Here is a 26,295-nt window from a genome sequence, read left to right on the forward strand (position 1 = left end):
GGGTGGAGCTCCGGTAGAGAAAAGAGATGCTGCTCATTATCGCAACACACCTCTCCCCCCCCCCCCCCCCCGCCCCCTCCAAGGTCCCTGGGGCCCCAACCCTGAAACAAACATCCCATTAGTGAGCCTTTTTATTGTCGTGTGTGTGTTTGTTTTTTTTTTTTAATTGAAGGTCCCTTACTGGTCCTGCCTCCATGAGTGGCGAAGACCAGGGGAAAAAGGGAGGGGAACCAGCGGCGCGAGGAGGGGTCATCTCCACAACATTCCATTTATACACAGAACTAAACAGACAAGCACAGAGTCACTATTGCGGTTAGAAGTTGGCAGCATGGGAAAAGGGAGGAACAGGTCGGGAATTGGGGCATCGTTAAAAAAAATACAGGCCCCCCCCAAACTGGGGTGCCTGGGGGGAACTTGGTCTGCTTCAACCCAAGAGGAATCAGAAGATCAAAAGCAGTTTGGGAACGCCAGAACCGTCAGGGATGGAGGGAGGAGGAAGGTCCAGGGGGTGAGGGGGCTGTTTGGCAACTGGGGCGAAGGGATTGCCCTCCCCCTGCTGGGATCCCCCCAGCCCCTCCGGTCTGGCAGGAAGGGGGCAGCCTGCAACCCCCACGGGCAGGTCTGGGGCTGCCAGATGCTCCAGGCAGGGGGCTGGAGGGGGCTCACAAAGGCTTGCCCTCCAGGGAGATGACGGCGCTGCCCCCCAGTTTCTCGGCCAGGGTGCAGCGGTCCTTGACCTCCTCGTAGCAGTTTGCTTGTAATTCATGCTTGATCCCTGTGAGGAAGAATGAGAGCATCTGTGAGCAGGATGCACTGGGGGAGGGGAAGTCGGGGCTGGGAAGGAGCCAATCAGAACAGATGGTAGGGACAAGGTTACGTTCCAGCAGGCAGGGGAGAGGAGGGGGGAGGTATCTTGTATACCATGCCATTCACCCCCCACCTGCAGCCAAAGCCTGAGTGAAGAGGCACATGGCACCAATGCCGGCCCTTACCCGTCAGCTTCTTCTTGATGGCGTCCTTGGAGCTGGCATAAATCATTTTGCTCTTGAGGGGTGCACATTCAGGTGCCCTGGAGGGAAAGAGAGTCAGAGAACATGCGACAAAATTCCCTCTTGGAGTCTAGCAAGTGCCCTCGAGTGGGAGAGGAGCTCAAGAACCCCCTGAACTGGTCCTCAGCTTTCAAGCTTTTATCAAGTTCCTCTCTGACCAGTGTTTCGTTCCAACACCCTCCCCCCAAACACACACCTCTGGGTTAACCAGGAGCCACAGAAGTTCAATACTGAGAAGGAAGAGTGGGGCAGGGCTGGGGCAGGTGACAGGAGGGGGTGCCTGCATGAGGGTCTCACCAGAAGATAAACACCAGGTCCTCCTTCTTGCTCTCCTTGGTCTCGTAGGTGGCATCATAGAGGGCATAGCGGCAGTCCTTGTCTGGCAGCATCTTGACAAAGGTGGCGTAGGGGTCGTCTACAGTCTGGCCCACATCACCCACCAGGATCTCCTTGCCCTCCTCCAGGATGATGTTCTTCTTGTCCTCACTCAGGCAGAAGAGTACCGCCTTCTTGCGCTTCTTCACCTCCTCTGGTGTTGAGGACTTACGAACCTTCATGTCATTGAACACTTTGATGACACCATCAGAGACTGCCACACCAGAGGCCTGGAGAATGAGCCACATATACTTTACAAACGGAAGATTTCTGGGACTCCCTGTGAAGTCCCTTCTTTGCAATCTTAGGAGATCTGTATAGATGCCAACAAATATGGTCCTCAGCCCCAAGAGCTCATCAATCCCCTTCCCAAGATAAATGTCACCATCTTCCCAGCCAAGCCACTGTCCAAGAACTAGACAGGACACAACCCCAGAATGGCAATCACAGAAGAGACCTCTAATCATCGAATTCAACATCATCCTCCCCCACCGAACATCTTACAGCCTAGAAACTGCAGACCTGTGAAGACCAGAACCTTGGCTTTGATGTGAGCCCAGAATTAAAAGAACCCACAAGCTACTGACTCGTTTCTTAAAGTACTCAATCTCAGTTCCTGGATAAAAGTGCTGACTCAAAACTTCACACATAGGGAAAGGGAACCCAGGTACTCAAGTCATAGATAGCCATCTCTTCTGCAAACAGAACCACAATGGCAGGTGAGACACCAATGAGTTCAACAACCCTCGCTAAGTCTTTCAGAACTACTCAATGCAGTTGTTACACAAACCATCCTCTTTCTTGCCGAGGTCTTCTTCAACCAAAGCAGAAATCACAATCCCTAATTAAGGCCCTACCCCGTAACCTCCCTGTCCTCCCGGAAAAATGCAGGACCCCAAGATCGCTGATAGAAGTTAGCAGGCCAAACCCAAGTGCCCACGAACCCCGAAAGCTTCTTAAACGTCTATTTTGGGCCATCCTGGGGGACACCCTCAACAAGAGAGGGTCTACCGCCCACAGTGAAATCAGCTGTGCCCCCCACTCCCGGAACTGCAGAAGCCGGCCACGTGACTCCGCCGCTTCCGGAGTAGGCGGAGAAAAGTGCTCGCCAGGGCCCGGCCCGTCCGGGCGAGAAAGCTGTGCCCGGAGGCAGTAGCACCCCCAGGGCCTCAACCCCAAGGAATCGCTTTTGCCGACCGGCGTTATCAGCCCCGTCCGCTGCCGGCTGGAGCCTTGGGCAAGTTACACAACCTTCAGTTCTCGTAGCCCTGGGGCCGAACATGGAGCGGGCGGGGTGGTTTCCGGGCGGTGCCCGCCTGGGTCACTTCCCCAAACTCGGCTCCACCCTCAGGCCCCATCCGGGAGAGCCGAAGGCCCCGCTGGTCCAGGGCTTCGGGCCCAGCGGAGGGGCCTGAGCGTATGCGCACGCGCCGGCCGACTGCGCCGTTCCAGCCTTTGCCGGATGTACGGAGCACACAACCCTGATCGCTTTGTGGGCTCCCTCGCTACCGATCAGAACGGTGATCTCCGCGGTGCAAACCCGCGGCTCCGTGTCGCGCGGTGCAAGCCCCTAATTCCAATCGCCAGTGCCTGGACCCCGACGCCCTCGCATCTCCATTGGCCCAACGCCCCCGCCCCTCCTGGGTGCAGACATCCTCGCCACCTGCTCTCGAGACAGACCCGCCAGTCGAGGGAGGGTGACGCGGAGACAGGAACAGCCCTTGGGTGGGGTGCGCGCGCCAAGACCGCTCGCGCGCTTTTCCTTCGCCGCCCCCCGGGCCGAGTTCCGATGCCGCATGCTCCTATCGAACGCGCGCCCCCGTGAACCGACTTGCCTCGGCGCGCGTCCCCGGCTGCTCCGCGAGGGGCGGGCGCGCGCGCGCCACGGACCCCTCCCCCACAGTCGGTGTCCGCGCGAGCGCACCAGCGCGGTGGGGGAGGGGAAGGGAGTCCAGGGGGCGCGCGAGCGTCGTCCGAGGCAGCCCTCCCCAGCGCCCGCGGGCGCGCACGCGCGTCCCAACGCCGCCCGCCCCTCAGTCCGAGACCCTCATCCCGCCCGGGGCGCTGGGGGAGGGGGTGCCGACGTCGCTCCCCCTTTCCCTCCCCCGCGCGCAGACCGACTCGCAGCCACCACCCCTCAGTCGCCATGGCCTGCTGCTCACCATGTTTCCGGAAGCGAAAAGGAGATAGCAAGGAGAGTCAGAAAAGACGAGAGCCGCTGCAGCTGCTGCCGGGATCCGACTGAACGCGGCCTCTCCCGGCCCCTTCCGTTTAGTATGAGCCGCACAATGAGGGGCGGGGCGGGCTTCCGGCGCCCTCCCCACGGGCCGACGGGAAGTGAAGTCCAAGGGTCCTGCGCCGTTCTCGGGCTCGCTGGGTAACGGAGTCTTTTTCGCCAGCAGGCCTCCCAGCGCCACATTGCATGCTGGGAAACGTAGTCCGAGGCAGCCAAGAGGGGCGGGGCCATGGCACGGAGAGCGCGCCCATTGGCCCAATTTTCCAGGAAACGCTCAGCTGAGCAAAGGGCCCCGGCTCTAGGTAATGGGACCCGAAAATGAGTTGTCGACCTCGCCGCTCTTTATCCGCAGCGAAACTGTTGCCTAAGATCCATCTTGGCACTTTCTGGTCTGAAAATTTTGAGTTAATATTTTGCTTTTCTGAATTGAAGCAACTTATTCATTGACCTGGAATCCAGTCCTAGAGCAAGGAGAATAGAAAGTGTAAGGTGTCTTCAATTCAATAAAGAATTTCTTGAGCACCCTTCATGTGCAAAGCCACTTGCATACTGAGAAAAGGCTATCTGCAACTTCGATTAAATTAGAAGAAGAAGAAGAAAAAAAAACCCACCAGGGAAAGGCTACAAGGAAGTCTTTGAAAATAGAGCTTTGTCCTTTTTTTTTAAAAGATGTCTGACAAATTCACGGAACAATAAAGGGAGAAAGGCACGGTTTTGTGCGATCAATTCAATTCAAAGATTTTGTGCTAGACACAGTGAAAAGGGGAAATAGATATTAAACCAGACTTGACTCTCGTTCTCGAGTTGATAGCCAGGCTTACGTCTAACTTAATACCCGGGAGAATTAAGACACAGCTTTGTGTGGGCCTGTTTCAAACAAAACGGATGAGGGTACGGGAGTTTTCGTTGGCCTCGAACAATGACAATGGCCATAAGCTCTACAGAAAACAAAGAGTCGCAAACAAGGGAACTGGGGGCATGGATCCCATCACTGGAATAAAGGATGTAAATGAAGGGTTGCAAGTCCGGTCTTCCTGACCGGGAGTGGGGGGGCCCCTCGCAGGGCATGCCGGGGATTGTAGTCAGAGACATCCTGCTGCACCGCCCACCAGCCGAGTTGCCTCGAGCCCCAGGTGGAGGCCGCCGCTCGACCCCCAGCCCCGTAAACGACCCTGCCAGAAAAGGAGGCTGGCTCCACTTTTCTCAACCCTCGGGGAGTTTCCAAGAGCAACAAGGAGGGGGAGAGAGACTTCGAAGTTACCCTGGAGACGCGCTCCCGCCCGCCCCTAGCCACGGGATGCCCTAGATGTCCTTATTAGGACAAGAGACTAGAGGGGGTGGTGCCAAACCGAAAGCCCGATGGAGGCTCCTTATAAGGCAGCCTCGGGAGGGAGGCGGGAGTTCGGAGCTAGCTGGGGGGGGGGGGGGGGGGGGGGCGTGCAGAATCGCGGCTGGGCGGAGTCTGAAGGGGCGGGCCCGGAGCTCCGGCGCCCTCCTCTCCGCTCCTCGAAGGCCCCAGACCTGCGCCTCGATACTTCCGTAAAACAGCTGGGGAAGGCTGTAACTTCCTGGCGAGATCCTTGAGCCGAATTCGGCTGTACTCGTCTCTCAACCTGGGTTCCTTTTGCATAAGCCTAAACCTAAACCTCCTTGAGGGTCTCTCATCTCCAATGAGTCACGAAAACGACATGTTCTCCCCTTCCACCCTTGTCCGGGCTCTTACCTCCAGTCGATTCCCCTGAATCCAACCACAAGCCCATCTCAGACTCCCTCCACACACCTGCCCTGAGTTCTAGCATCTCCTATTTGTCCCTTTTCAACTCGTTCTCTGTTCCCTTCCGTCCTCCTAGCTTTGGCCTTCCTAATACGTCCCCTGTTTTGCGCCCCTCCCCCACTGCTGGGTATCCACGCTCCGCTCCCTCCCAGTTCAGGACCTCCGTTTCTTTGGAGGTCCTTCAGCATCTCTCCTACATTACCTTTGTATCTGCATCCCTGGAGCCCTTTCTAGATGTCCCTCCTGCAAATATATCTGTATTCATTTGTCCCTCCCCCCCCCCCACCTCTCCGTTTCTGAAAACCCCCTCTCCAGCCTCCTCCGCAAAGGTGAGACTGAAACTGACAGCCTCAGGTTACTCGGTGTTAAGAACCACCCCAGCCAGCCCTCCCAGCCACACGGGGGCGCTGTCCGCCTTCCTGTCTCGCACAAAGAGGACCCCACTCTTGAATCTGGGATGGAGGAAAGGGCGGGTCAAGGCTCCGAGGGTCTGGGTGGGGCCCGTCCCGAAGGCTGGTTTGGGCCGGGAGGGGCGAGGGGGTGAAAGGGTATAGAGAAAGCTCTCAGCACCAACCACTTGGAGTACTGCAGGGGCGGGGAGGGCAGCGGGAGGCTCGTCTAGTTAGTGCCCCGCGTGGGACCACGTGATTGGAGAGGTTCCGCCCTAACCCTTTCGAGTCAGGTGTTCGAATCCCGTCTCCAGAACTGGCGGCGTCCCATTCCCGTCGGCGCGAGGCGCCAGAGGACCCGCCCTGGGGCTCATGGCAGCGCCGGTCCGCATGGGCCGGAAACGCCCGCTGCCGGTTTGCCCCAACCCGCTCTTCATACGCTGGCTAACCGAATGGCGGGACGAGGCAGCCAGTAGGGGGCGCCGAACGCAATTCGTGTTTCAGAAGGTGGGTCCCGGCTTAATGGGGACAGGTGCGGGCGGAACCAGACCACCAGGCCCGCCCTGACCTAGTACCGTACCCCTACCGCCGCCAGGCGCTGCGCTCCCTCCGGCGGTACCCACTGCCTCTGCGCAGCGGCAAGGAAGCAAAAATCTTACAACACTTCGGAGACAGGCTCTGCCGTATGCTGGATCAGCGGCTGCAGCAGCACAGAGCATCAGGCGGTGAGCGCTGGGGTCAGGAGTCGGTGGTCCCCGAGTCTCCCCCCAGGAGCAGTCTCCATAATCATCTGGTATGCCTTAGCTTCGGGCACCTCACTCACGTCCAAGTTGCTGTTTAACCTCAGGCTAGTGGCTGGCTTACACACGGAGCCTCACCTGTCTCACCTACCACGTGAGCTGGCAGCGTCTCAGACCTTCCCACCTGTGGGATTCCGTGGGGTTGACTGTCTTCTGCTCCCGCAGGTGACCATGCTCCAAGTTCACCATCTGGAGAGAAGAGTCCAGCCCCAGAAGGGCCACTTGCCAGAGCCCAGGACTCTTCCGTGCCAGTGAGGAGTGGGCAAGGGTAGTGAAAAGGAAAATGGGAACAGCAGGAGTAAGATTTTGTGGCTTGGGGGCCTTAGCAGGCCTGGGTACAGATCTCCCACCAGTCATGCCTGGCCTTGGGCAAATGATTTATCCTCATACTTCGTTTTCTCCTCTGTGGATGGAGATCCCGAATGGTAACAGAGTCAGCTGAGGAGTTCCACGATCAGGCTATTTAGGGGGCCAAGCCCAGTAAGTCGTGGGCATTGCTATTGTTGGCTTTTCCTTACTACTTCTGTTGTGCAGTGGATGGTAGAACTGAGGCTGGGTCAGGCCAGTTCCACCCCTGACCCCCCCTCCTGCTCCCATCCCCCACTCCAACCATCCACCGTTTCGCTGCAGCCTTTACAGGCCGGCCCATCATCTGAGCCATTTTACAGATAGGGGAACAGAGGCAGCTTGCGTGACTTGTCTGCAGCCGGGCGCTTCGCTAGAACCCGAACCCCAGCCCTGCCAGGGATTCAGTCTCTGGTGGCTCATGGGTTTTCCTCTTCAAAGGCGCCGTGTATCTTTCAGGTTTCAGCCCAGCCCAAAGCTGGAGGCCGTGGCAGCTACCGGCCCACTCGGCACTCGGGAGCCCGGGCAGTCCTGCTTCTGCTCTACAGGGAACACCTGGTGAGCGCTTGGTAGTCCCAGGAGTCAGGGGAAGTCGGGCAGTGGGGCGTGAGGCTCCTGGAAGCGACAGGACTGGCCCCCGTGCTGAACCCGCCTCGGTTACATTTCTGCCTTGGTTCCAGAATCCTAGTGGTCATGGCTTCCTGACCAAGGAGGAGCTTCTGCGGAGGTGTGCCCAGAAAACTCCCAGGGTGAGCACTGAGATGGGAAAAGGGTGGAGCCGAGTGGCTCTTGATGAGACCCCGAGTCCACCAGAGACTTCTCTTCTTGGGAGCAAGCAGTGGTTTGGGGCCCAGGGAGCTGGACGTGTGGTAGTACCAGCAGCTTTCTAAGGGTCTCCTCCCCTGTGGACAGGCGGCCCCTGGGAGTGCTCGACCCTGGCCAGCCCTCCGTTCCCTCCTCCACAGGAACCTGGTTCTCAGGACACACCAGCCAGCCAGGTAGGGTCAACTACAGGAGGTGCAGGGGGGGGGGAGATGTGGCATGATGTTCCAAGTGGGGCCCTACAGTCACCCAGCTAATCTCAGGCCTCGTGCTGTTGAGATAGGTGGGGGAGGGAAGACTGTACTCCCAGGAGCCCCCACTGTTGGAGTACCAGCAGGATCCGAGAGGAGAGGGTGCCACAGGTTACTGTAAGAGCAGACAGGCTTTGCTGGAGGACACGGCATTTGACACGTCTCAGAACGTAGTGGGGAGAGACGCAGAAAAGGCGCTCCGGAGAGAGAGAAAGTCTGTCTGAGATGTGCTTGTTGCAGACTGAGAAATATCCCTGGGCAGGTCCACAGGATGCTGATCTGGGGAGCAAGAACACAGCATGGGGGCGTGGAAGCCACTGGACTTGTTTGTGCAGGGTCACCGAGGCTGGCAAGGCCAGCCTCGCTGGGGGCCGGCGGGAGAGCCTGCCAGGTGTGAGTGAAAAAGGGAGGTCTGTGTTCCTCTCCTCCATCTCCCAGGTACTCACTGACCCCTGAGGGTCTGGAGCTGGCCCAGAAGCTGGCTGAGTCAGAGGGCCTGAGCTCACTGAATGTGGGCCTCGGACCAGAGGAGCCCCCTGGGGCGGAGCCAGAAGAGCCAGGAGCAGCCTCCGCTGAGCTGTGAGGAGGAGCGGGGAGGGGGACAGCAGGGGAGAAAAAGGGGTCCCAGAAATGAGGCCAACCCTGTCTCCGTCAGCTATAGCTGAGCTGCCCCACCCACTGTGGGTTGTTGGGGGGAACCTGCCTGGCACTGGTGTTCGGGCCTCAGACACACCAACACCCCCTCCCCGCCTCGTAGTGGCGCCAGCGAAGGGAGTGCCCAGCAGCTGTCACTGGAGCTCAGGCCTGGAGAGTACAGGGTGCTGTTGTGTGTGGACATCGGTGAAGCCAAGGGGTGAGTGGGGTGGGGGAAGCGAGGGGGAGGATGCTGGGAGGCGGCACGATCAGGCGTCCTGATCTAGGCCCCTTGTCTCGCAACCCCAGGGCCGGGCACAGGCAAGAGCTGCTCCTCGAGCTACAGCGGCTGCGTGTCACCCACACGGTGCGCAAGCTGCACGTTGGGGACTTCGTGTGGGTGGCGCAGGAGACCGAGCCCGGAGACCCAGGTAAGGGGCATGGACGGAAGGGCAGGTAGCAGAGGCCGGGCCCAGTTGGGGGGTGGGAAACGCAAGCCAATAGAACCCTTCTTGGCTTCCTGGCAGCGAGACCTGGGGAGCTCGTCCTGGACCACATCGTGGAGCGCAAGCGGCTGGACGACCTGAACAGCAGCATCATGGATGGCCGCTTCCACGAGCAGAAGGTTCCCATACTGGCCTCACTGTGCTCCCAGTTCCCTGTCTGCTCTAGGGCTCCTCCTCAGCCCAGAGGAGCCCGGGGCACTTCCGGGTGGCCTCAGAGCAGAGTTCCCGTTAGAGGTGCACCCAAGCAGCCCCAAGATCCGACCCGTGGAGCCCCTGCAGGCACGCGGGTAGGGCTCAGGGTGACTGGACCGGACTGAGGAGCGTATTCAGGTACCCTCGGGCGGTCGGCCCCTGCAGTCCGGGATAAATAGGACCCAAAGCTCCAGGAGCGGGACGGAAGCAGCTCAGTCTCGGTGCTGGCTGCTGGGCTAACTGCGTAGTCAGGCCATGTGTAGGCCAACAGAGGTTTGAAGAACGGGCACCATTCAGAGATGGTGGAAGGGGTGTCCGTGCAACGAGAACAGTGCGAGCAAAGGTGGAGGCCGCTCTAGGACAGGCAGAGACGCTAGGGAGGGTGAGGAGGTGGGTTGGTGGGCCCAGGGTCCCGTGACGATTTTGAGCGTGACAGACAGACAGCTGGCAGGTGGGCATCCGGGCCTGACCCTGCCCGTCTGTCTGCCTCCTCAGTTCCGGCTGAAGCGCTGTGGCCTGGGGCACCGGATATACCTGGTGGAGGAGCACTGCTCGGCGAACAACCTCAGCCTTCCAGAGAGCACGCTGCTGCAGGCTGTCACCAACACTCAGGTGAGCCGAGGGGGCAGGGCCAGGCTGGCAGGGACCCCGTGGTCCACGGCTCCCGCCAGGATCCCCTCCTTCTCTTGGGTGGGCTCCTCTTCCCCAGGTCATCGACGGCTTCTTTGTGAAGCGTACAGCGGACATTAAGGAGTCGGCTGCCTACCTGGCCCTCATGACGCGGGGCTTACAGAGACTCTACCAGGTGAGCGGGTGTATTTGTCCTTGAGCCCTGGGCTTCCCCCAAGGAAGGTGAGGGAGCAAAACCTCTGTTTCTCCGGCTGGCTCACAGAGGCCTAGGATCAGGCAAGGACTGGCTGGGGGCTGTCCCCTAGAGCTCTGTCCTGGCCTCAGTCCCCTCTTCCCTCAGGGCCATACCCTACGCAGTCGCCCCTGGGGAACCTCCGGGGACCCTGAATCGAGGCCTGGGCCCTCTCCAGATCCTCTCTGCTCACTCCTCACCTTCAGTGACTTCAACGCGGGAGCCATCAAGAACAAGGTACTGCCTCTACCCAGCGCCTCCTTAGGTGGCCCAGCCCCAGACCACTCCTGATACAGTCCTCCCCCGTCCCAGGCCCAGTCAGTGCGCGAGGTGTTCGCCCGACAGCTGATGCAGGTGCGCGGTGTGAGTGGGGAGAAGGCAGCGGCCATAGTGGACCGGTACAGCACCCCTGCCAGGTAGGCCTGCAACAGAGCCCCTTAGGGGTCCTCTGCCTCTGCCCTACCTGCGTGGAATTCAGCTCAACCAGTGCTTTGCAGAGGGGTCTGGCTCTTCGAGGGCTGGACAGACCCGGCTGAGTTCACGGAGAGGAGTTAGTGGACGTCAGATGGCAAGGAAAACAGAGCCAGCTAGGACCAGACAGTATCTCAGCCACTAAGAGGGAGGGAGGAGGGAGGGAAGGGAGGGAGACATTCTGCCTGGTGCAGCAGAGAAGGCTTCTGGAGGAGGGGTTGGGCCATGAAGACTGGGCCAAGAATGGCCACACTTGGAGAACATTTGCAGCAGCACGAAGGGAGTGTGAGCTGGATAGAACAGGGCCTTGAATGCCAGGCTCAGGAAGTGTAGCAGTGGTCCTGACCCCTCTACCCCATGCTGACTTCTGCCTGTCCCCCATGATGCTGACCTCACCACTCAAAGTGGGCCAGCCGTCCGCTGTTGTCAAGCTTTAGAAACTCAAACACCACCCCCCACCCAGCCTACTGGCCGCCTATGACGCCTGTGCCCACCCCCCCCCCCCCAGCCTACTGGCCGCCTATGATGCCTGTGCCACCCCCAAGGAACAGGAGTTGCTGCTGAGCACCATCAAGTGCGGCCAACTGCAGAGGTGACGGCAAGGAAAAGGACCCAGAGGGAGTGGCTGGGGCTGGGTTGCTCCGGCCCGGGGCCTGAGCCTCACCTGCCTCTCTCTTTGTGCAGGAATCTGGGACCCGCTCTGAGCAGGACCTTGTCCCAGCTCTACTGCAGCCACGGCCCCCTGACCTGAGCCACGCCACGACGCCGACTCCAGCCCCCACCTTCACAGGCTAGCCAGCCTTTTAATCGGAATCTTTTGGGCTACGATAAAAGTAGAAGTATTTGCAGCCTTATGTATTATGAAGGTGGTGCCAGGCCCCAGGGGCCTTGTGAAATATCCAGGCAGGAACTGGGGAGACCGGCAGGTCCAGTGATTTTTAAACCGAGCTCCTCAGGACCCTAGGGCTCCCTGGTGGAGCACTGAGACCACCCGGGAGATGGAGTAAGCAAGGCACTGCAGCTTGGAATCTAGTCCTAGGTCATCAGACTTCCCTGATCAAATAAAATTTCCTTTGATGAGAGGTTCTGTAGCTTGGAAAAGAAAAGTTTGGAAAGCACTCATAGTCTAATTGCCTCATTTTATGGATTGGAAGACAGAGGCGCGGGAAGCCACGAGGGTCGAGCCAAGTTGACAGTTTGAGGCCAAGCTGGGATTGAAACCCAAGGCTTCCATCGTCTACAGTGGGGTTTCCCAGGCCCCCTGCAGACCAGTCAAACCCCAATTTCTGGGCTGGGTCCTGGAGTCTGTAGCCTTATTACCTCCTACCTTCTCAGAGCGATTCTAATGTGCGTGGTACCTAGACCAATCCTGGCTTGGGGCTGCAGTTCCCAGTTCTTATCCACGGGGCCCCCTCAGCCTGAACAGAGACTCCCGCCGCTGTGGGTGGTGGACCCTCCTCCCACAGCCTGGTCCCTTCCCCGGTCTGGGGTTCACTACAGTGTGACCCACCCCCCTCAGCCACCAGGACTCCTTCTTTCTCCCTTTATTGCCTTTCTCTTTCTACTCTTCACAACAGCATCTTCCCTTTTAGCCGAACACAGTCATCCCTGAGCCCCCGGCTCTTCGGCTGCAGGAAACCTCTCCCTCCCTGAGGGCTCCCCACCCACACCTCAGAAAGTGTAGGCCCCCACGAAGACGGTGAGTCTCAGTACAGAGCTGGCCCGGTAGCTCATGAGGGAGTTCATGGTGACCATCTCGAGGTCCAGCACGTACTCCCGGGGGCCTGTCACAGGCCGGGCGAGGACCAGCATGGCGCTGACATTGTTGATTTGCTGCAGGGCACAGTGGGTGGGGGGACATGCAGATTGTGTCAACCTACGTGCCAAGACCCTGCCCTGGCATCCCCTCCCTGTCCCTTTTCCTGCACCCACAACCAGTTTGCTTTGAAGTAGAAAGCCCTAGCCAGGCTGGGACTCCAGGCCCTCATCTGGCTCTGTGACACCCGTGACATCTCCTCTCTCGTGCCCCCAGGCTCCTGCCCTCAGAGATCTCCCGCTGGTGGGGCGCCTGGGTGGCTCGGTGGTTTAAGCGTCTGACTCTTGGGTTTGGCTCAAGTTGTGAACTCACGGTTCGTGGGTTCGAGCCCTGCATTGGGCTTCACGAAGACAGCGCGGGGCCTGCTTGGGATTCTCTCTCTTTCCTTCTCTCTCTCTCTCTCTCTCTGCCTTTCCCCTGCTCATGCCGTCTCCCTCAAAATAAATAAACTTAAAAAAGAGAGAGAGAGCGATCCACCACTGGTATTCTTCCCACCTTTCCCATCTAGTTCTTTGTCTAACCGGGGTCAACTGATGATTCAAGGCGAGGGTGGGAGACTCTTGGGAGTGGTGGGGCCTTTGGTGACCTGGAGGAGGCCGACTTCCCTTCAGAGCATTCAGTTTCGGAAAGAGAAAACAACTGATACCCGATAACCCCTTGGACCCCTCTTGTTGTCAGTCCCACCTGGACCCCTCCCTCCTAACGGTTCCACAGGCAGAGAGCTGGACTCTTGTACCGCAGGCCCCCGCACCAACCCCCACTGCCTCTCTCTCCAAGGCCCAGCTTCGTCGGTTTGCCTTCCTCAGACTCCGCTGCATCTGTCACCTGGGCTGGCCTCTCATGCCAGTGCCTTGTTCTAAAGGTCAAGAAATCTGAGGCCGGATATGGAAGCCGGTGCAGGGACTCAAACCCCAGCGTCCGAAGGCCCCGTGAGAACTGTATTTAACAACCTGCAGTTTGTACCAAGGGAATTTAGAATACCCCTACCTTTCTACAGAAATTGCACCTCCCACGGGGCGGGGCTTTGAAAGAAGAGGCGGGACATGGTGGTAAAGCCGAGTCTCCCACTTAGGGTTTCCTGGAATTCAATTTTGGATTATGCATATCAGTTGAAGGGTGGAGTTAGGGGAGAGCCTTACCCTAATGTAGAAGTCCCCCTGCGAGTTTCCCGCACGGATCTGAAAGGCATTGTAGGCGCCAGGGTAGACAGAGGTCGCTTGGATCTGGAACACATCGGCGGGCACGCTCCGCTCCGAGGTGATGCTCATGTAGCGGTGTACGATGGACGAGGGCTGCTCCCGGCACAGGGGGTTGGAGGCCGGACAGAGGCAGCGACTAGAGACCCGGAGATGAGGACACGAATGAGGTCCTAGCCCATACCCCAGGTTTGGCCCCACCCCTAGAAATAGGGATCCCCAGGGGCGCCTGGGTGGCCCAGCCGGTTAAGTGTCCGACTTCAGCTCAGGTCACGATCTCATGGTTCGTGAGTTCGAGCCCCGCGTCGGGCTCTGTGCCGACAGCTCGGAGCCTGGAGCCTGCTTCCGATTCTGTGTCTCCCTCTCTCTCTGACCCTCCCCGCTCATGCTCTCGCGCGCTCTGTCTCAAAAGTAAATATTAAAAAAATAATAATAAAGAAATAGGGATCCCCAAAGGATCCTCCCACTCCTGCTAGAACAGTATGCATGGTTTAGCCGTGACAGACTACAACTCCCATCGGCCCTCGAGGCACTAGCCAGGCAGAATAGCAGAGGCCTCTGAGAGTTGCAGTTTCTGGGGTAGGGGGGAGCTGTGCGAGTGGACTCACTTGTCCGACACCTGGACGTAGGGCTCCACGCAGCGGTTGGTGTCCACGCAGCGGTAGCCCCCATGGAAGTTGACACAGCTTTGGGCCTCAGAGCACTGGTGTGTGCCCGACTCGCACTCATCAATGTCTGTGTCAGCGGAAAGGGGCTGGAACCCAGACGTCAGGCCACCAGCCCCCGATACCACCCTGCCCGCCCCACCGGGGCAACCCGTACCTTGGCAGAGACGCGTGGCCAGAAGCTGGTAGCCCTGCGGGCAATGACAGGAGAAGCGGCCGGGTTCGTTGACACAGCGGTACTGGCAGAGGTAACTGGAGTAGCTGCACTCATCGATATCTGAGGGGGAGTGGGGAGGAGGGCTCTGGGCCAAGGGCAATCCTCTCCATCCGGTCCCACGAACGGTTACAGAGAGAGCCCCGGCCCGATGTCAGGCTCAGTGTGGAAAGACAGAGGGGGATGAGACCAGCCTAGCAAAGCTCAGTAAGGGGACAGAGGATTCAAAGAAACATCTGCCCAGACCGCCCGGCCCACAGGCCTCTCTGCCCCAGCACTGCAAGGCGATACTACACGAGAGCACTGGGAATCTATAGGTTTGGCAACTCGCCCAATTCCTGCAACCCACAGTCAGCCTAAGCATACAGTCCCGTCCTGCCAACTGCGAGCTGCACAGGCAGGAGCCAGGTTTTCTGCTCTGGCTCTCCTCATGATGCCCAGCACCGAGCCAGGTATCAGTGGGGCCTTACACAGTGGCAAAGCGGAACATAAACAGGGTACATGGCCAGCTGACATGGAGTGAGAAGTCCGGAGCGGAACCCTGGTGCCATCTTGCCCTAACTGTATGACCCTGGGCAAGTCACGTAACCTCCCTTTGTTTGAAGGATGTTATGCTCACTTTTTTTTTTTTTTTTTTTAACAATCCTCCCACTAAAGCTCAGGGGAGATATTACCATGCTCGTTTTCCAGAGGAAGGAAACATTCATACTTACATCAAAGGGGTGTTGGCAGGATTAAATGTGGCCAAGTATATACAGGAAATGCACTGCACAGGCAAGGTTCTCAATAAATGGTAGTTCGCCTTAAAACGTTGTGGCCTGGGGGGGCGCCTGGGGGGCTCCGTGAGTTAAGCATCCGACTCTTGGTTTCGGCTCAGGTCATGATCTCACGGTTCGTGGGATCGAGCCCCGCGTCGGACTCTGGACTGCCAGTTCAGAGCCTGCTTGGGATTCTCTGTCTCTCTCTCTCTCTCTCTCTCTCCGCCCCTCCCCCAACTCGCTCTGTCTCTGTCTCTCTCAAAGTGAATAGATACACTTAAAAAACCAAACCAAACCACGTTGTGGCTTGGAACTTGACGAAGCCTGTCTTGTCACCTCCCCACATCATCCTCAAGACAACCCCATGTTACAGAAGTAATGGGCTCACGAGAGTGGCTTGCCCTAGTCCAGGATTCGAATGCAGGGCAACCTGACCCGCAAAGAGGGGAGGACCCACGTCCTTTGTGGGTCTCCCCGCCGAGCTTGAGCTTCCGTGCTTCCTGCTGCTCCCCTCTGGGCCTTCCCGCCCCAGCTGGGAGTCCCGGTGGGCGGGTCTGCAGGTGCCCTACAATCAGCCCCAGGGTGGAATACACAGGAGGTCCACGAGGGCAGAACGGATGTGACCCGGAGGCGTCCAAAGGACCACCGACCGTGTGGCAGAAAACGCGGCACGGCACGGGACCCGGGACAGCAACAGAGGCACACGCGGTGGATGCGGAGCTCTCACCATTGCAGGAAAAGCCATCCCGATGCAGCTCGTAGCCCTGGTGGCAGCGACACAGGAAGGTCCCATAGGAATTGAAGCAGCGCTGCTCACACGGAGCCCCCATGTCGCATTCGTTCACATCTGGAAGTGCAGGGCAAGATGGGAGGGGTGAAAGCCAGGAAGCAGCCCGCTTTACCTAGGCCGCTCAGAAAGAGAGCTCCTCTGCCCCGTACCACCCTGCCCAGGATCCAGGAGCTGGCTCGGCCCGGCCCAGCCTCACCTACACAGGAGCGGTTGTTGGGCCCCAGCTGGAATCCCGGCTCGCACTGGCAGCGAAAGGAGCCGGGCAGGTTGACGCAGCGGTGCTGGCAATAGCGGTAACGGCACTCGTCGATATCTGCGGTGGAGGAAGAGGAAAGAGCGCAGAGGGCACAAGTCACGCGGGCCTCGAGGACTCACCACTGATAGTCTTTTTTTTTTTGAGACAGAGAGTGCACAAGTTAGGGAAGGACAGAGAGAGGGGGGCAGATGAACCCAAGTGGGCTCCGTGCTGACAGCCTGACGCGGGGCTTGATCTCCCAAACCGTGAGACCGTGACCTGAGCCAGAGTTGGATGCTTAACCGACTGAGCCACCGAGGCACCCCCTCACCGCCCACAGTGTTGCCTGGGGCCGGGGTGGGGGGGCTGGGTTGGGCCAGGTCAGCCAGGACTCAGACATATAGCCTCACGGTCCTGTGACCGGCGACAGGAAGGCAGAGGTGGCGGGGGACTGGGGCAAAGCCTGACGGTGGGCCAGAACAGGTGCAAGGTGAGAGCCAGGTCAAGGGCACAAGGCAGAGACTAGAGGGTCTATTCCCCGGACTCACCTACACATTCGGGCCCAATCTTTCGGTAGCCATCAGGGCAGGTGCACTGGTAGGAGCCAGGTAGGTTATGGCACTCCTGGCTGGGGCGGCAGTCATGCAGGGCCTGGGCACACTCGTCCACGTCTGCAGGAGACACCACTCAGCCCCCACTTGGGAGCCCATGCACCACCCAACATGACAGATACCTCAACACGGGAAGACACAGGTCAGGTACCACTCACGGGGTGTGTGAGTAACACCAGAACTCTCAAAAAAGGAGCTCACGGATTCGACTCAACAGTCCGTCAGCCTGGGAGCCAACAGGAAGGGCACCCCTCACCTGGGACATTCCCATGCCAGAGGGACATTAGGAAGTAAGGCCCTGCCCATACTCCCAGGAACACTGATTCCAGGGCCTTCCTCCAAAGCCCGTGGCACCCAGAAGCGGGGTCCAGATCAGGAAGAGGGTAGAAGACAGAAGCTGAGAAGCAGAGCTCTTGCAGTGTGTGTCCAGCAATCGGGGAGGGGGCTCCAGATGCTGGCTGGAGCAGTGGGACAGGAGCCGGGGCCACGTGTGGCAGGCCCCACACAAAGCGAGGATCTGGATGGCATCCCGGTAGCCCTGAAGAGGCTTTCGAGCAAGGGAGAAACTGAGGTCTGAGTTTTTAAGATGCAGTGACAGATGCTTGGTAGGAGGACTCGAAGTCCCTGCGTCAGGGTGACCCTCACTCACCCACACAGCGCTCTTGCTCATCAGGTTCGTAGCCTGGTAGGCAGGGGTTGGGATGTTCAGCAGGGGGCACTGGTGGTGGTGGTCCCTCGCCGTGAAGGTCATTGATGACAGCGGCTGAGCGGGGCAGGCACAGGTAGCCCCCATAGTGGTTGATGCATTTCATCTCCCCCTTGCAGGCCTCGGGGATGGTCAGGCACTCGTTGACATCTGTAGAGAGGGGTCTGCTGGGCACAGCCAGTCTCCTGGGCTGGCCGTGGGGTGGGTGGCAGGCAGGAGCCCAGCTTGGCCTTCTATAAGCTGTGTGACCCAGGCAAGGCCTTCCCTCTCTATTCAACAAGCTAAAGGTGCTTGCCCAGGACCCTTCCCCAAGCCTGCCAGGGCTGATGGTGGGGCGGGGTGGCTGTTCCCATAGTCCCCCCCACCCCCATTCTCTTCCCCCAAGAGGGTCTCTATCCCTCCCCAAAGCCCTGGCCCTGGCTCAGCCCAAGAGTGATGTGCAGGCCTCCTCACCCACCCCACAGACACTGCCCTCCCAGGACGTGATGGGACAAAGCTACATAGAAGAGTGATTAGAGGTTCCAGGACCCAACTCCTCTGGGCAGTGCCCTGTTTGTTCTCCTGCCTACTGAGGGGTGGGGGCAGGGTGTCCTGAGTTTCTCTGAGAGGGAGGGGCCTGCATGGCTTCTCCACCTCTAACTGAGCTGGCCCCCAGGGAATCAGAGCTGGCCTCCGCCAAGCCAAGCTGGGCAGAGGACAGGTCATCGGGCTCCCAGTGCTGCTCTCGGAGCTGAGGCCGCAATCCCCTTCCCAGTTCCTGGGGGTGGGTCCCCCAGGCGCACTCACCCCGGCAGTGCTGGCTGTCGGGGTCCCACTCATAGCCATCTGTGCATTCCTACAAAGGGACCAGAGATGGCCAGTAGTCCTTCCCAGTCCCCTTCAAATGACCAGGCCAAGATCAGGGCCTGAGCCTGGCCACCCTCCCAGCCTGCTCCAAACAATGGCCCCCCAGCCGCTCCACCAACCAGGGGAGGGGAGAATCGTCCCCAGCAGCAGCCACCCCAGGATCCTGGTCTCTGTGTCCCTACCCAGCCCATCCCAGGCCAGTGGCCCCACGGTCCCCACCGTGTAGCTGTCCGGCTCCTCCGAATCCTGGGGAGATGCTGCCCCCAAAAGCAACAGCAGCAGCGCCCAGAGCAGTAGAGAGCCGGGGAGGCAGGAGGCGAAGGGGAGCATCCTGGGGCTGGGAGGTGGTGGGCGAGGGGGTGGGGTGGGAGGTGGTTAGGGAACTTCTGCCACGCACCCCCCATTCCCTGTACCGGGACTCCGAGCCCTGGCCCGAGCCGCCTCCCGCTCCGGACTGTGCTTGGGGCCCCGGAGCTTCCCAGGGCCGCGGGCCCACTCCTCCCGCAGGCCGGGGTTCGGGGCCCACCCGCCCCGGGGCCACCCCGCCCCCGCCCGGTCCCCCTGTGGCGCGGGCCGAGGAGCGCGGGCCTCTCGGCTCTGCGCTGACGCCGACTCGGCCGAGACTCCGGCTCGCGCCCTCCCCCCACGGACGGCCACTCACTTGAGCCCGCGACGCCCCCGCGGCCCGGGTCTCCGGAGGCTCGGCTGGTTCGGGCAGTGCCTGCGGGCAGACGGACGGGCGGACGCCGCAGCTCCCTGGACGCGCGGCCCCAGGAAGCGCCCCCCGCCCGCCCGCCCGCCGCGGCGCGGCCCACCCCGGCGCCTCCGCCCGCCCCTCGGCGGATTCCTGAGCCCGCGCCAGGGGGAGGGACCCCGACCCCCCGCTTCTCCGCCCCCGGCCAGCCGCAGGCCCCCACCCGGTCCCCCGCGGCGCTGCCCGGAGCCGCCTCCCGGCACAGGGCCAGGGTCCCCCTAGCGCCCGATCCTGGGGGCATGGCCTTGATGCCAGGCCCCCAGACTCAACCAGGGGAACCCCCAGGCCCTCACTTTGCGCACCCCAGAATGTCATCCCGTGCACCTGGACGCTAATCTGGGCTCCTAGAATTCCATCCTGTGCACCCACATCTAAATGCCGGGGCCTCCACACTCTGCGCCTCCCAGAAAGTCATCCTGGGCACCTGGACCCCACCTAATCCCGGGGCTTCCGGACCCTCACTCTACGCCCTCCAGAATTTTATTCCGTGTACCCGGACAGTCACTGTGTAAACACCAAAATTTCATTCAGGGTCCCCAGACCCTCGCCTGAGGACGTTCCCAGGCCCAGAACTGTTCACGTCTGTTCCTTCTCGCCTCCATCTCTAGGGCTGTCAGCCAGGTGGTCCCTTCACTCCAGGACCGCCTCCTCCGAACAATCCATCTGGGAAACTACAACAGTTTGGAAGCGGGGGCGGCAGTTCCCTTTTGGCCCAGAATGAATGGAAGCCCCTGAGAAGGCGGGCAGGGCTGAACTTGGGCGCACAGGACGCCAGGGTCCGGGGCCAGTGCCTTACCGGCCCTCCTCCCACCCAAACGCTTCCCCCGCCCTCCCCCGCCACCTCGGGGTTCGGCCTTCTCTCCCGAGCAGGGCGCGCCTTTCGGGGAGGAGTTTAGGCGGAGTTGGCTCCCAGGAAGGGGCGGGGCCTCGTCCTGCCCACGTCTCAGGGCGGGGCCAGACGGGAAAGGGCAGCGAGTGCAGGGATCTCCCGCGTGGGGCCGAAGACGTGCGGGAACTGTTGAGCCCTCCCTTCCCTTTCCCACCCTTGTTTATCCTCGCGACCGCCCCCAGTGCGGCCCCGCCCAGGGAGAGGGTGTGCCGACGGGGGCACGTGGGTACCGATATCAGCCCTTGGGGTTCATTGAAGAGTGTACCCTCCACCCCCCACACCCTTCCCAGCCACAGGGGCGAGGACGCTAACAACAATAGCTCTTTGAAACCAAAAAGGCAGACAATAACAAGTGTTGGCGAGGATACGAAGGAATTGGAACCCTCATACACTGTGGTCCTCTTTGAAAAAGTTTGGAAGGACCTCGGAGTGTTACCACGTGACCCGGAACTTTCACGCCCATGTATATACCCAAGGGAATTGGAAACCTGTGTCCGTAGGAAAAGATCTATACACAACACTCATAGCAACGCCATTCATAAAACCAAAACGTAGAAACAATCTAATGCCCATTAATTGATGAATGGATAAACAAAATGTGGTAATATAATGGAATGTTATTCAGCCACAAAAAAGAATGAAGTACTGATATGTGCTCCAAGGATAAATCTTGAAAAAATACTACACAAGGTGAAAGAAGCCAGACACAAAGGTCCTCATATCCCGTATATATGACATCCAGAATGGACAAATCTGGGTGACAAATTAGGGTTTGCCAGGGGAAGGGGAGGGCTAATGGACGTGGGTCTCTTTTGGGGTGAGGAAAATACTCTGAAACCAGATGGTGGTGATGGTTGCACAATTATGCAAATACGCTAAAACCACTGAATTGTACGCTTTAAAAGGGTGAATTTTATGGCATCTGAATTATGTCTCAATAAAGCGGTAATTAAAAAATAACCAAAGTAATAGTTCTTAGGGCACCTGGGTGGCTCGGTCAAGTGGCCGACTTCGGCTCAGGTCACGATCTCTTAGTTTGTGAGTTCCCGCATTGGGCTCCGTGCGGATCCTGCTTGGAATTCTCTCTCTCTCCCTCCCTCCCTCTCTGGCCCTCCCGAGTCTATCTAGAAAATAAATAAACTTAAAAAAATGGGGTGCCTGGGTGGCTTTCAGTTGCGTGTCCAACTTCAGCTCAGGCCACGATCTCACAGTTCATGAGTTCAGGCCCCACATAGGGCTCGCTGCTGTCAGGCCCAAGCCCGCTTCAGATCCTCTGTCCCCCCCTCTCTCTGCCCCTCCTCTGTGCTCTCTCTCAAAAATAAACATTAAAAAATAAAAATAATAGTTATTACTAAGATACATAACCTTTCTGGGCACCAGCATGCATTTCATGCAATCCTCCTGCCCAGCCAGGGAAGGGGTACCGGTATCACCCTATTTCACAGACGAGAGAGGCTGAAATTTGCCAAGGCACAGCCAGAGTGGGAAGGACAGGATTTGAACTCAGGCGCTCTGATTCCAAGACTCTCTGGGTTCTTTGCCCCAGAGTAGAGTATTAACAGCCCACCATTTTGAACACCTCTTCTGTGCCAGCCGGGGTCATAGGTGTCCCACGGTCATCCCACTCAAAGGCACTGTTGCTGCCACTGCGAGATGAGGATCCGAGGCTGAGAGGGGAATGGCTGGGGGCGCAGGTGGCCAGACTTGAGCCTCCATCTTTGTGCTGAGACCTCAGTGCACCTGCCACTCGGAGTTGCCTCCCTGCGACGCTTCTCCTGACCTCCAGGGCACAGACTTCCCCTGCCTTCACCCCTTCTGCACCCCATCTGGCCCCTCAGGCCCACCCAGACCCCTCGTCTCCAACCCCAGACTGTGATAAGAATGAGGACTAGAAGGCAGTAGCTGCCGCTTACTGTACCCTAGAGCCTGAACTTTCCTGTTCAAAACCCGCCAACAACCAATCGCTCGGTCTACGAACATCCATAAAGCTTGCTCTGTGCCCAGCCCTGTGCTGGGTGCTGAGGACACAGGTGTATCAGACGCTTCTTGTGTGGCTGGGAGGCAGATGCCGAGCCGGGCACAGGCACAGCAGGGGCTCAAGGGGCTGCTGGTTACATCAGAGGAGGGGCAACAGGGAAGGCTTTTTGGAGGGTGACCCTTGAGCTGACTGAGCTTCCCAGGATGAGCAAGAGCACTTCTCCAGGGGGCACTGACCGCCCGCCACCCCGACCCAGGTGTCAGGAGCCCGTGGCACCCACAGCCCCCTGGATTTTCCCGTCATGACACTGATGGCCGTACACGGTCACTCCTCACTTAGGATCTGTCTATTCCTGTTTCCTTAAGGACAGATCCACCTCTGTATCCCAGAATTGCCCAGAACAGGGTGGACAGAGGGCCTCTGCTGAATAAAGAAGAAGGGTGGAGTGGGCAACAGGCAGACAGAGGGCTGTATAGGACAAAAGCCTGAAGGTCTGAGGTAGCTCCTGTGTGGAGGGGTCCACCCCTCCCAACCTGGTTTCCCCTTCGTGGTTTCTCCAGCTCCGCCCCCTCGGCCCCTCCAGCCTGGTTTGCACAGCTTCCTGCTCCCAGTACTCTTGTCTGCAGCATCATGGCAATGACTGTCTACCTTTCCTGCCTCCTGGTCCTGTCTATGGCCGGCCTGGCTCAAGGCATCAAGAGCTCCCTTAGGAGCCAGGTAAGTGCCCCCCACCTGCTTCCCATACCCTTCCTCCCGCAAATCCCATGCCTGGGTCTCACCCTTTCAGAAACAACAGCCTCATTCCCATTTCTCAGGGGGGAGCAACTAAGGCTGGAAAAGTGATTGACATGCTCGGGGAGACAGAGCAGGCTAAGCTGCTGATCCCCAGCCCAATCCCTGCAAGGCTGGGGTGAGGTGGGGTCCCAGCAATGACTCCTCACCCGCTCTCCCCTCCCACTCCCCACCCCCTTGGTTCCCTGCTAGGACCCAGGACCCCAGCCGCTGGAGCTGAAACAGGCCTTCACATTGTTCCAGATCCAGTACAACCGGAGTTACTCAAACCCAGAAGGTATCACGGGGCATGTACATCTCCGGCCCAACCCCCTTCTCCCATTTAATAGATGAGGAAATCAAGATTCAGGGTGGGGAATCGGCTTGGCCAAAGGCACTCAGCAGGACAGTGGCATGGCTGGGGGTGCCCTCCCTGGTTTCCTAAACGTATAATCATTCCTAATCATTCTTTGCTATGAACTTGGAGGGCAGGCAGCAGCTGTCGGGGGGTCTGCCCTGGGCCGAGAGGACCCCTCGCCTCCACAGCCACTTTTCCTCTGCCTCCAGGCAGCGGGCTGACTGCTGCCGTGAGTTCACTCAGAAACACCAAGCTGGGAACTCACTCTCCATGCACGTGAAGTCGCAGCCCTGCCCCTGCCCTCTCTGGGTCTCATCTTCCACAGGGGAGTGGTCTGTGGACACCTCTCAGGCCAAGCTGCCCATGCCATGGGCCTGAACCCCCACTCCTTCCCCACCTTCATCGTATTTCAGCTCCGAACCTGCAATCAGAGGTGTGAATTGGAGGTGGAGAATGTAACCTGGCAGGAAGCCAGTCTCTGATCACCCACCTTTCCTTTCTGAGTCACTCTGCCTTCCTTCAGACCCTTCACTTATCTTCTCCGTGGGTGGGCAGAGATGTCCCCCTTGCTGCCTCTGGGGAAAACCCAACCCTAGACAGGCTGGGGAGCCACTTCCTTGGCCTGCAGCGGCCACAAGAGAAGAGTGAACGCTCACCTGGGTGAGTGTGGGCGGTAGGATGCCCAGCCAGCGGCCACTTCCTGCCCACGGGGGCTTAGGAGGCAGCTTAAGACAACTCTCTTTTGGTCCAGAGTATGCTCGTCGCCTGGACATCTTTGCACACAACCTGGCCCAGGCTCAGCAGCTGGAGGAGGAAGACTTAGGCACAGCCGAGTTTGGGGTGACTCCATTCAGTGACCTCACAGGTAACGGACACTTCCTGGACGCTAGGTGGTAGGTGGGGAAGCAGTGACTTCTCCAGGGATCCTGGCAGATGGACGGGGCAGACGTTCAGCTTTCATTTCCCAGAGAGGAACCCTGAGGGCCAGAGGCCTGGTTGCTTGCCCCAAGCCAGAGAGAGCAGGGTCGGGTCTGGGCCCCAGCCCAGTTCAGGAGCAAGGCAGCAAGTGCACGGGGATGCATCCTAGGAAGAAATCTGGCTGCTCTCCGGGCCTCGACATCCACGCCGGTCTCCCAGGGTATTATGGGGACTCAAATAACCGAGGATGTGGATGGTTGGAGTATGCGAGGCAGGATGTGGGGGAGAAGGGGTCTAAGTTGTGACCCTGGTGGTCCTGTCTATACCCCCAGAGGAGGAGTTTGGCCGGCTCTACGGGCATCGGAGGATGGATGGAGAGGCTCCCAAAGTGGGCAGAGAGGTAGGGTCTGAAGAGTGGGGGGAGTCAGTGCCCCCAACCTGTGACTGGCGGAAGTTGGATGGAGTCATCTCATCCGTCAAGAAGCAGGTACCTGCCCCAGTCCGGCCTAGTCCAGCCCTGGGGGTGGAGGGACGGCGGGGGCAAGGCCCAGAAATCTCTTCTGCTGCCCCCCTCGTGCAGGAAAGCTGCAGCTGTTGCTGGGCCATGGCAGCGGCAGGCAACATCGAGGCCCTGTGGGGCATCAAATACCGCCAGTCCGTAGAACTCTCCGTGCAGGGTATGGCTGACGGAGCGGGGCAAGTGACGGGGGAGAGGGAGGTGCGGGGGGCCAGGGCATAGTCAACCCCCATTGTCCCTTCCTGCACCAGAGCTGCTCGACTGTGGCCGCTGTGGGGATGGCTGCAGGGGCGGCTTCGTCTGGGATGCGTTCATAACCGTCCTCAACAACAGTGAGTGCCCTGCCTCTCCGGGCAGCTGTGGTGGAGGTGGGGGGAGGGGGGAGGTGGGAGCCACATTCAGGAGCTGAGCCTCCTCCCCGGCCTTGCTTATCTCCAGGTGGGCTGGCCAGCGAAAAGGACTACCCATTCCAAGGGCAGGTCAAACCCCACCGGTGCCTGGCCAAGAAGCATAAGAAGGTGGCCTGGATCCAGGATTTCATCATGCTGCCGGACAACGAGCAGAGTGGGGGCAGAGGGGAGACAAGGGCAGGCATGGGGGGAGAATGACAGGGACAGACAGACCAGGATAGAGACAAACAGACTGGGCTGCAGACAGAGATGGAGGGACAGAGAGGTGGAGGGTGGGGACGGGAGGTAGAACCACGAGCCAAGAACAAAGGGCACAGAGCAAGCAAGGCCTAATGGCACCTTCCACCCCCAGAAATCGCCTGGTACCTGGCCACCCAAGGCCCCATCACCGTGACCATCAATATGAAGCTCCTGAAGGTGGGACAGGATCTGGAATGGGGGTGGGGGTGGGGGTGGGGGTGGGGAGAGGCATCTAGGGGAGGTGGCCTCAGACTCAGCCCCTCTGCCGCTGCAGCTATACAAGAAGGGTGTGATCGAGGCCACGCCCACCTCCTGTGACCCTTTCCTCGTGGACCACTCTGTCCTGCTTGTGGGCTTTGGGAAGAGCGAGTCAGTGGCGGACAGGCGGGCAGGGGCAGCCGGAGCCCAGCCTCAATCTCGCCGCTCAATCCCGTTCTGGATCCTGAAGAACTCCTGGGGCACCAAATGGGGTGAGAAGGTGAGAAGGAGACCTACTCGGGGGACGAGGCAGGGTAGGCCTCCCCCTACCTTCTGGCCCTGAGGTCCCCTCAACTTCCTAGGGCTATTTCCGGCTGTACCGAGGGAATAACACCTGTGGCATCACCAAGTACCCACTCACTGCCCGTGTGGACCAACCAGCGAAGAAGCGCCCAGTGTCCTGCCCTCCCTGAGCCTGCGCGACTGACCCTCAGCTCTGTCCTGCTATGCCAGCTGTCTCCTCGCCAGCCCTACCCAAGGCTTTTGCCCGTCCTCTTAATCTTGCTACGGCCTGAATAAACCAAGATAAGCTCCCTGGCTTCCAAGCGTACTCAGCTGGGGTGCGGAAATGGGCGGGGAGGGCACCGACACCGTGCGCCGACCCATCCTAGTCTCTGTGGGGCCCACGGACACGTACAGCCGTGTACTCTTTCACCTGAC

General features: G+C 59.3%; 4 protein-coding genes across 9 annotated transcripts; 2 read left to right on the forward strand and 2 right to left on the reverse strand.

Annotated features, from left to right (window-relative positions):
- Positions 1-118: 118 nt before the first annotated feature.
- Positions 119-3,801, reverse strand: CFL1 (cofilin 1). 2 transcript variants are annotated; one of them, XM_043582554.1, is made up of 4 exons: positions 3,587-3,801; positions 1,347-1,654; positions 993-1,069; positions 119-775 (listed from the first exon to the last, which is right to left on the reverse strand). In XM_043582554.1, exons 1-4 carry the CDS (start codon positions 3,587-3,589, stop codon positions 663-665), a joined length of 501 nt encoding a protein of 166 aa, XP_043438489.1. In that variant the 5' UTR covers positions 3,590-3,801; the 3' UTR covers positions 119-662. The 2 variants fall into 2 exon arrangements, with proteins under 2 accessions (XP_043438489.1, XP_043438488.1); XM_043582553.1 differs by lacking the exon at positions 3,587-3,801 and adding an exon at positions 3,088-3,252.
- A 2,068-nt stretch (positions 3,802-5,869) lies between these two features.
- MUS81 (MUS81 structure-specific endonuclease subunit) lies at positions 5,870-11,823 on the forward strand. Of its 2 annotated transcripts, XM_043582555.1 has the most exons (16): positions 5,870-6,330; positions 6,419-6,548; positions 6,789-6,874; positions 7,428-7,526; positions 7,649-7,717; positions 7,881-7,966; positions 8,480-8,620; positions 8,799-8,894; positions 8,984-9,105; positions 9,202-9,299; positions 9,868-9,984; positions 10,082-10,177; positions 10,343-10,471; positions 10,547-10,650; positions 11,214-11,297; positions 11,390-11,823. In XM_043582555.1, exons 1-16 carry the CDS (start codon positions 6,196-6,198, stop codon positions 11,454-11,456), a joined length of 1,659 nt encoding a protein of 552 aa, XP_043438490.1. In that variant the 5' UTR covers positions 5,870-6,195; the 3' UTR covers positions 11,457-11,823. The 2 variants fall into 2 exon arrangements, with proteins under 2 accessions (XP_043438490.1, XP_043438491.1); XM_043582556.1 differs by lacking the exon at positions 11,214-11,297 and having other exon boundaries at positions 5,962-6,330.
- Position 11,824: 1 nt separating this feature from the next.
- Positions 11,825-19,367, reverse strand: EFEMP2 (EGF containing fibulin extracellular matrix protein 2). Of its 2 annotated transcripts, XM_043582557.1 has the most exons (11): positions 19,204-19,367; positions 18,762-18,879; positions 18,483-18,531; positions 17,640-17,846; positions 16,928-17,050; positions 16,341-16,457; positions 16,082-16,201; positions 14,540-14,659; positions 14,326-14,452; positions 13,661-13,856; positions 11,825-12,538 (listed from the first exon to the last, which is right to left on the reverse strand). In XM_043582557.1, the coding sequence occupies exons 2-11, from the start codon at positions 18,870-18,872 to the stop codon at positions 12,377-12,379; spliced, it is 1,332 nt and encodes a 443-aa protein (XP_043438492.1). In that variant the 5' UTR covers positions 18,873-18,879; positions 19,204-19,367; the 3' UTR covers positions 11,825-12,376. The 2 variants fall into 2 exon arrangements, with proteins under 2 accessions (XP_043438492.1, XP_043438493.1); XM_043582558.1 differs by lacking the exons at positions 16,082-16,201; positions 16,341-16,457 and having other exon boundaries at positions 12,235-12,538; positions 19,204-19,311.
- Positions 19,368-22,769: 3,402 nt separating this feature from the next.
- Positions 22,770-26,174, forward strand: CTSW (cathepsin W). Of its 3 annotated transcripts, XM_043582560.1 has the most exons (10): positions 22,770-22,880; positions 23,148-23,232; positions 24,044-24,157; positions 24,543-24,697; positions 24,791-24,887; positions 24,979-25,059; positions 25,166-25,291; positions 25,490-25,554; positions 25,652-25,855; positions 25,938-26,174. In XM_043582560.1, the coding sequence occupies exons 1-10, from the start codon at positions 22,794-22,796 to the stop codon at positions 26,046-26,048; spliced, it is 1,125 nt and encodes a 374-aa protein (XP_043438495.1). In that variant the 5' UTR covers positions 22,770-22,793; the 3' UTR covers positions 26,049-26,174. The 3 variants fall into 3 exon arrangements, with proteins under 3 accessions (XP_043438495.1, XP_043438494.1, XP_043438496.1); XM_043582559.1 differs by having other exon boundaries at positions 24,543-24,887; XM_043582561.1 differs by lacking the exon at positions 24,979-25,059.
- The last annotated feature ends 121 nt before the right edge of the window (positions 26,175-26,295 follow it).

The sequence above is a fragment of the Prionailurus bengalensis genome, chromosome D1 (assembly GCF_016509475.1).
Source record: "Prionailurus bengalensis isolate Pbe53 chromosome D1, Fcat_Pben_1.1_paternal_pri, whole genome shotgun sequence".
In the NCBI taxonomy this organism is placed as follows: domain Eukaryota; kingdom Metazoa; phylum Chordata; class Mammalia; order Carnivora; family Felidae; genus Prionailurus; species Prionailurus bengalensis.

Coding starts and splice junctions, on each gene's coding strand:
- CTSW (XM_043582559.1), top strand. CDS start 22,794: ATGGCAATGACTGTCTACCTTTCCTGCCTCCTGGTCCTGTCTATGGCC. Junction 25,292..25,489: donor GCTGCCGGACAACGAGCAGA/GTGGGGGCAGAG, acceptor TTCCACCCCCAG/AAATCGCCTGGTACCTGGCC. Junction 25,555..25,651: donor TCAATATGAAGCTCCTGAAG/GTGGGACAGGAT, acceptor CTGCCGCTGCAG/CTATACAAGAAGGGTGTGAT.
- EFEMP2 (XM_043582557.1), bottom strand. CDS start 18,872: ATGCTCCCCTTCGCCTCCTGCCTCCCCGGCTCTCTACTGCTCTGGGCG. Junction 17,051..17,639: donor TGAGCAAGAGCGCTGTGTGG/GTGAGTGAGGGT, acceptor TGTCTCCTGCAG/ACGTGGACGAGTGTGCCCAG. Junction 16,202..16,340: donor CAACAACCGCTCCTGTGTAG/GTGAGGCTGGGC, acceptor CTGCACTTCCAG/ATGTGAACGAATGCGACATG.
- CFL1 (XM_043582553.1), bottom strand. CDS start 3,222: ATGCGGCATCGGAACTCGGCCCGGGGGGCGGCGAAGGAAAAGCGCGCG. Junction 1,655..3,087: donor CGGGTCTGTCTCGAGAGCAG/GTGGCGAGGATG, acceptor CTCATTCTCCAG/GCCTCTGGTGTGGCAGTCTC. Junction 1,070..1,346: donor GACCTGGTGTTTATCTTCTG/GTGAGACCCTCA, acceptor CTTTCCCTCCAG/GGCACCTGAATGTGCACCCC.
- MUS81 (XM_043582555.1), top strand. CDS start 6,196: ATGGCAGCGCCGGTCCGCATGGGCCGGAAACGCCCGCTGCCGGTTTGC. Junction 8,621..8,798: donor GGAGCAGCCTCCGCTGAGCT/GTGAGGAGGAGC, acceptor CCCGCCTCGTAG/TGGCGCCAGCGAAGGGAGTG. Junction 8,895..8,983: donor GACATCGGTGAAGCCAAGGG/GTGAGTGGGGTG, acceptor TCGCAACCCCAG/GGCCGGGCACAGGCAAGAGC.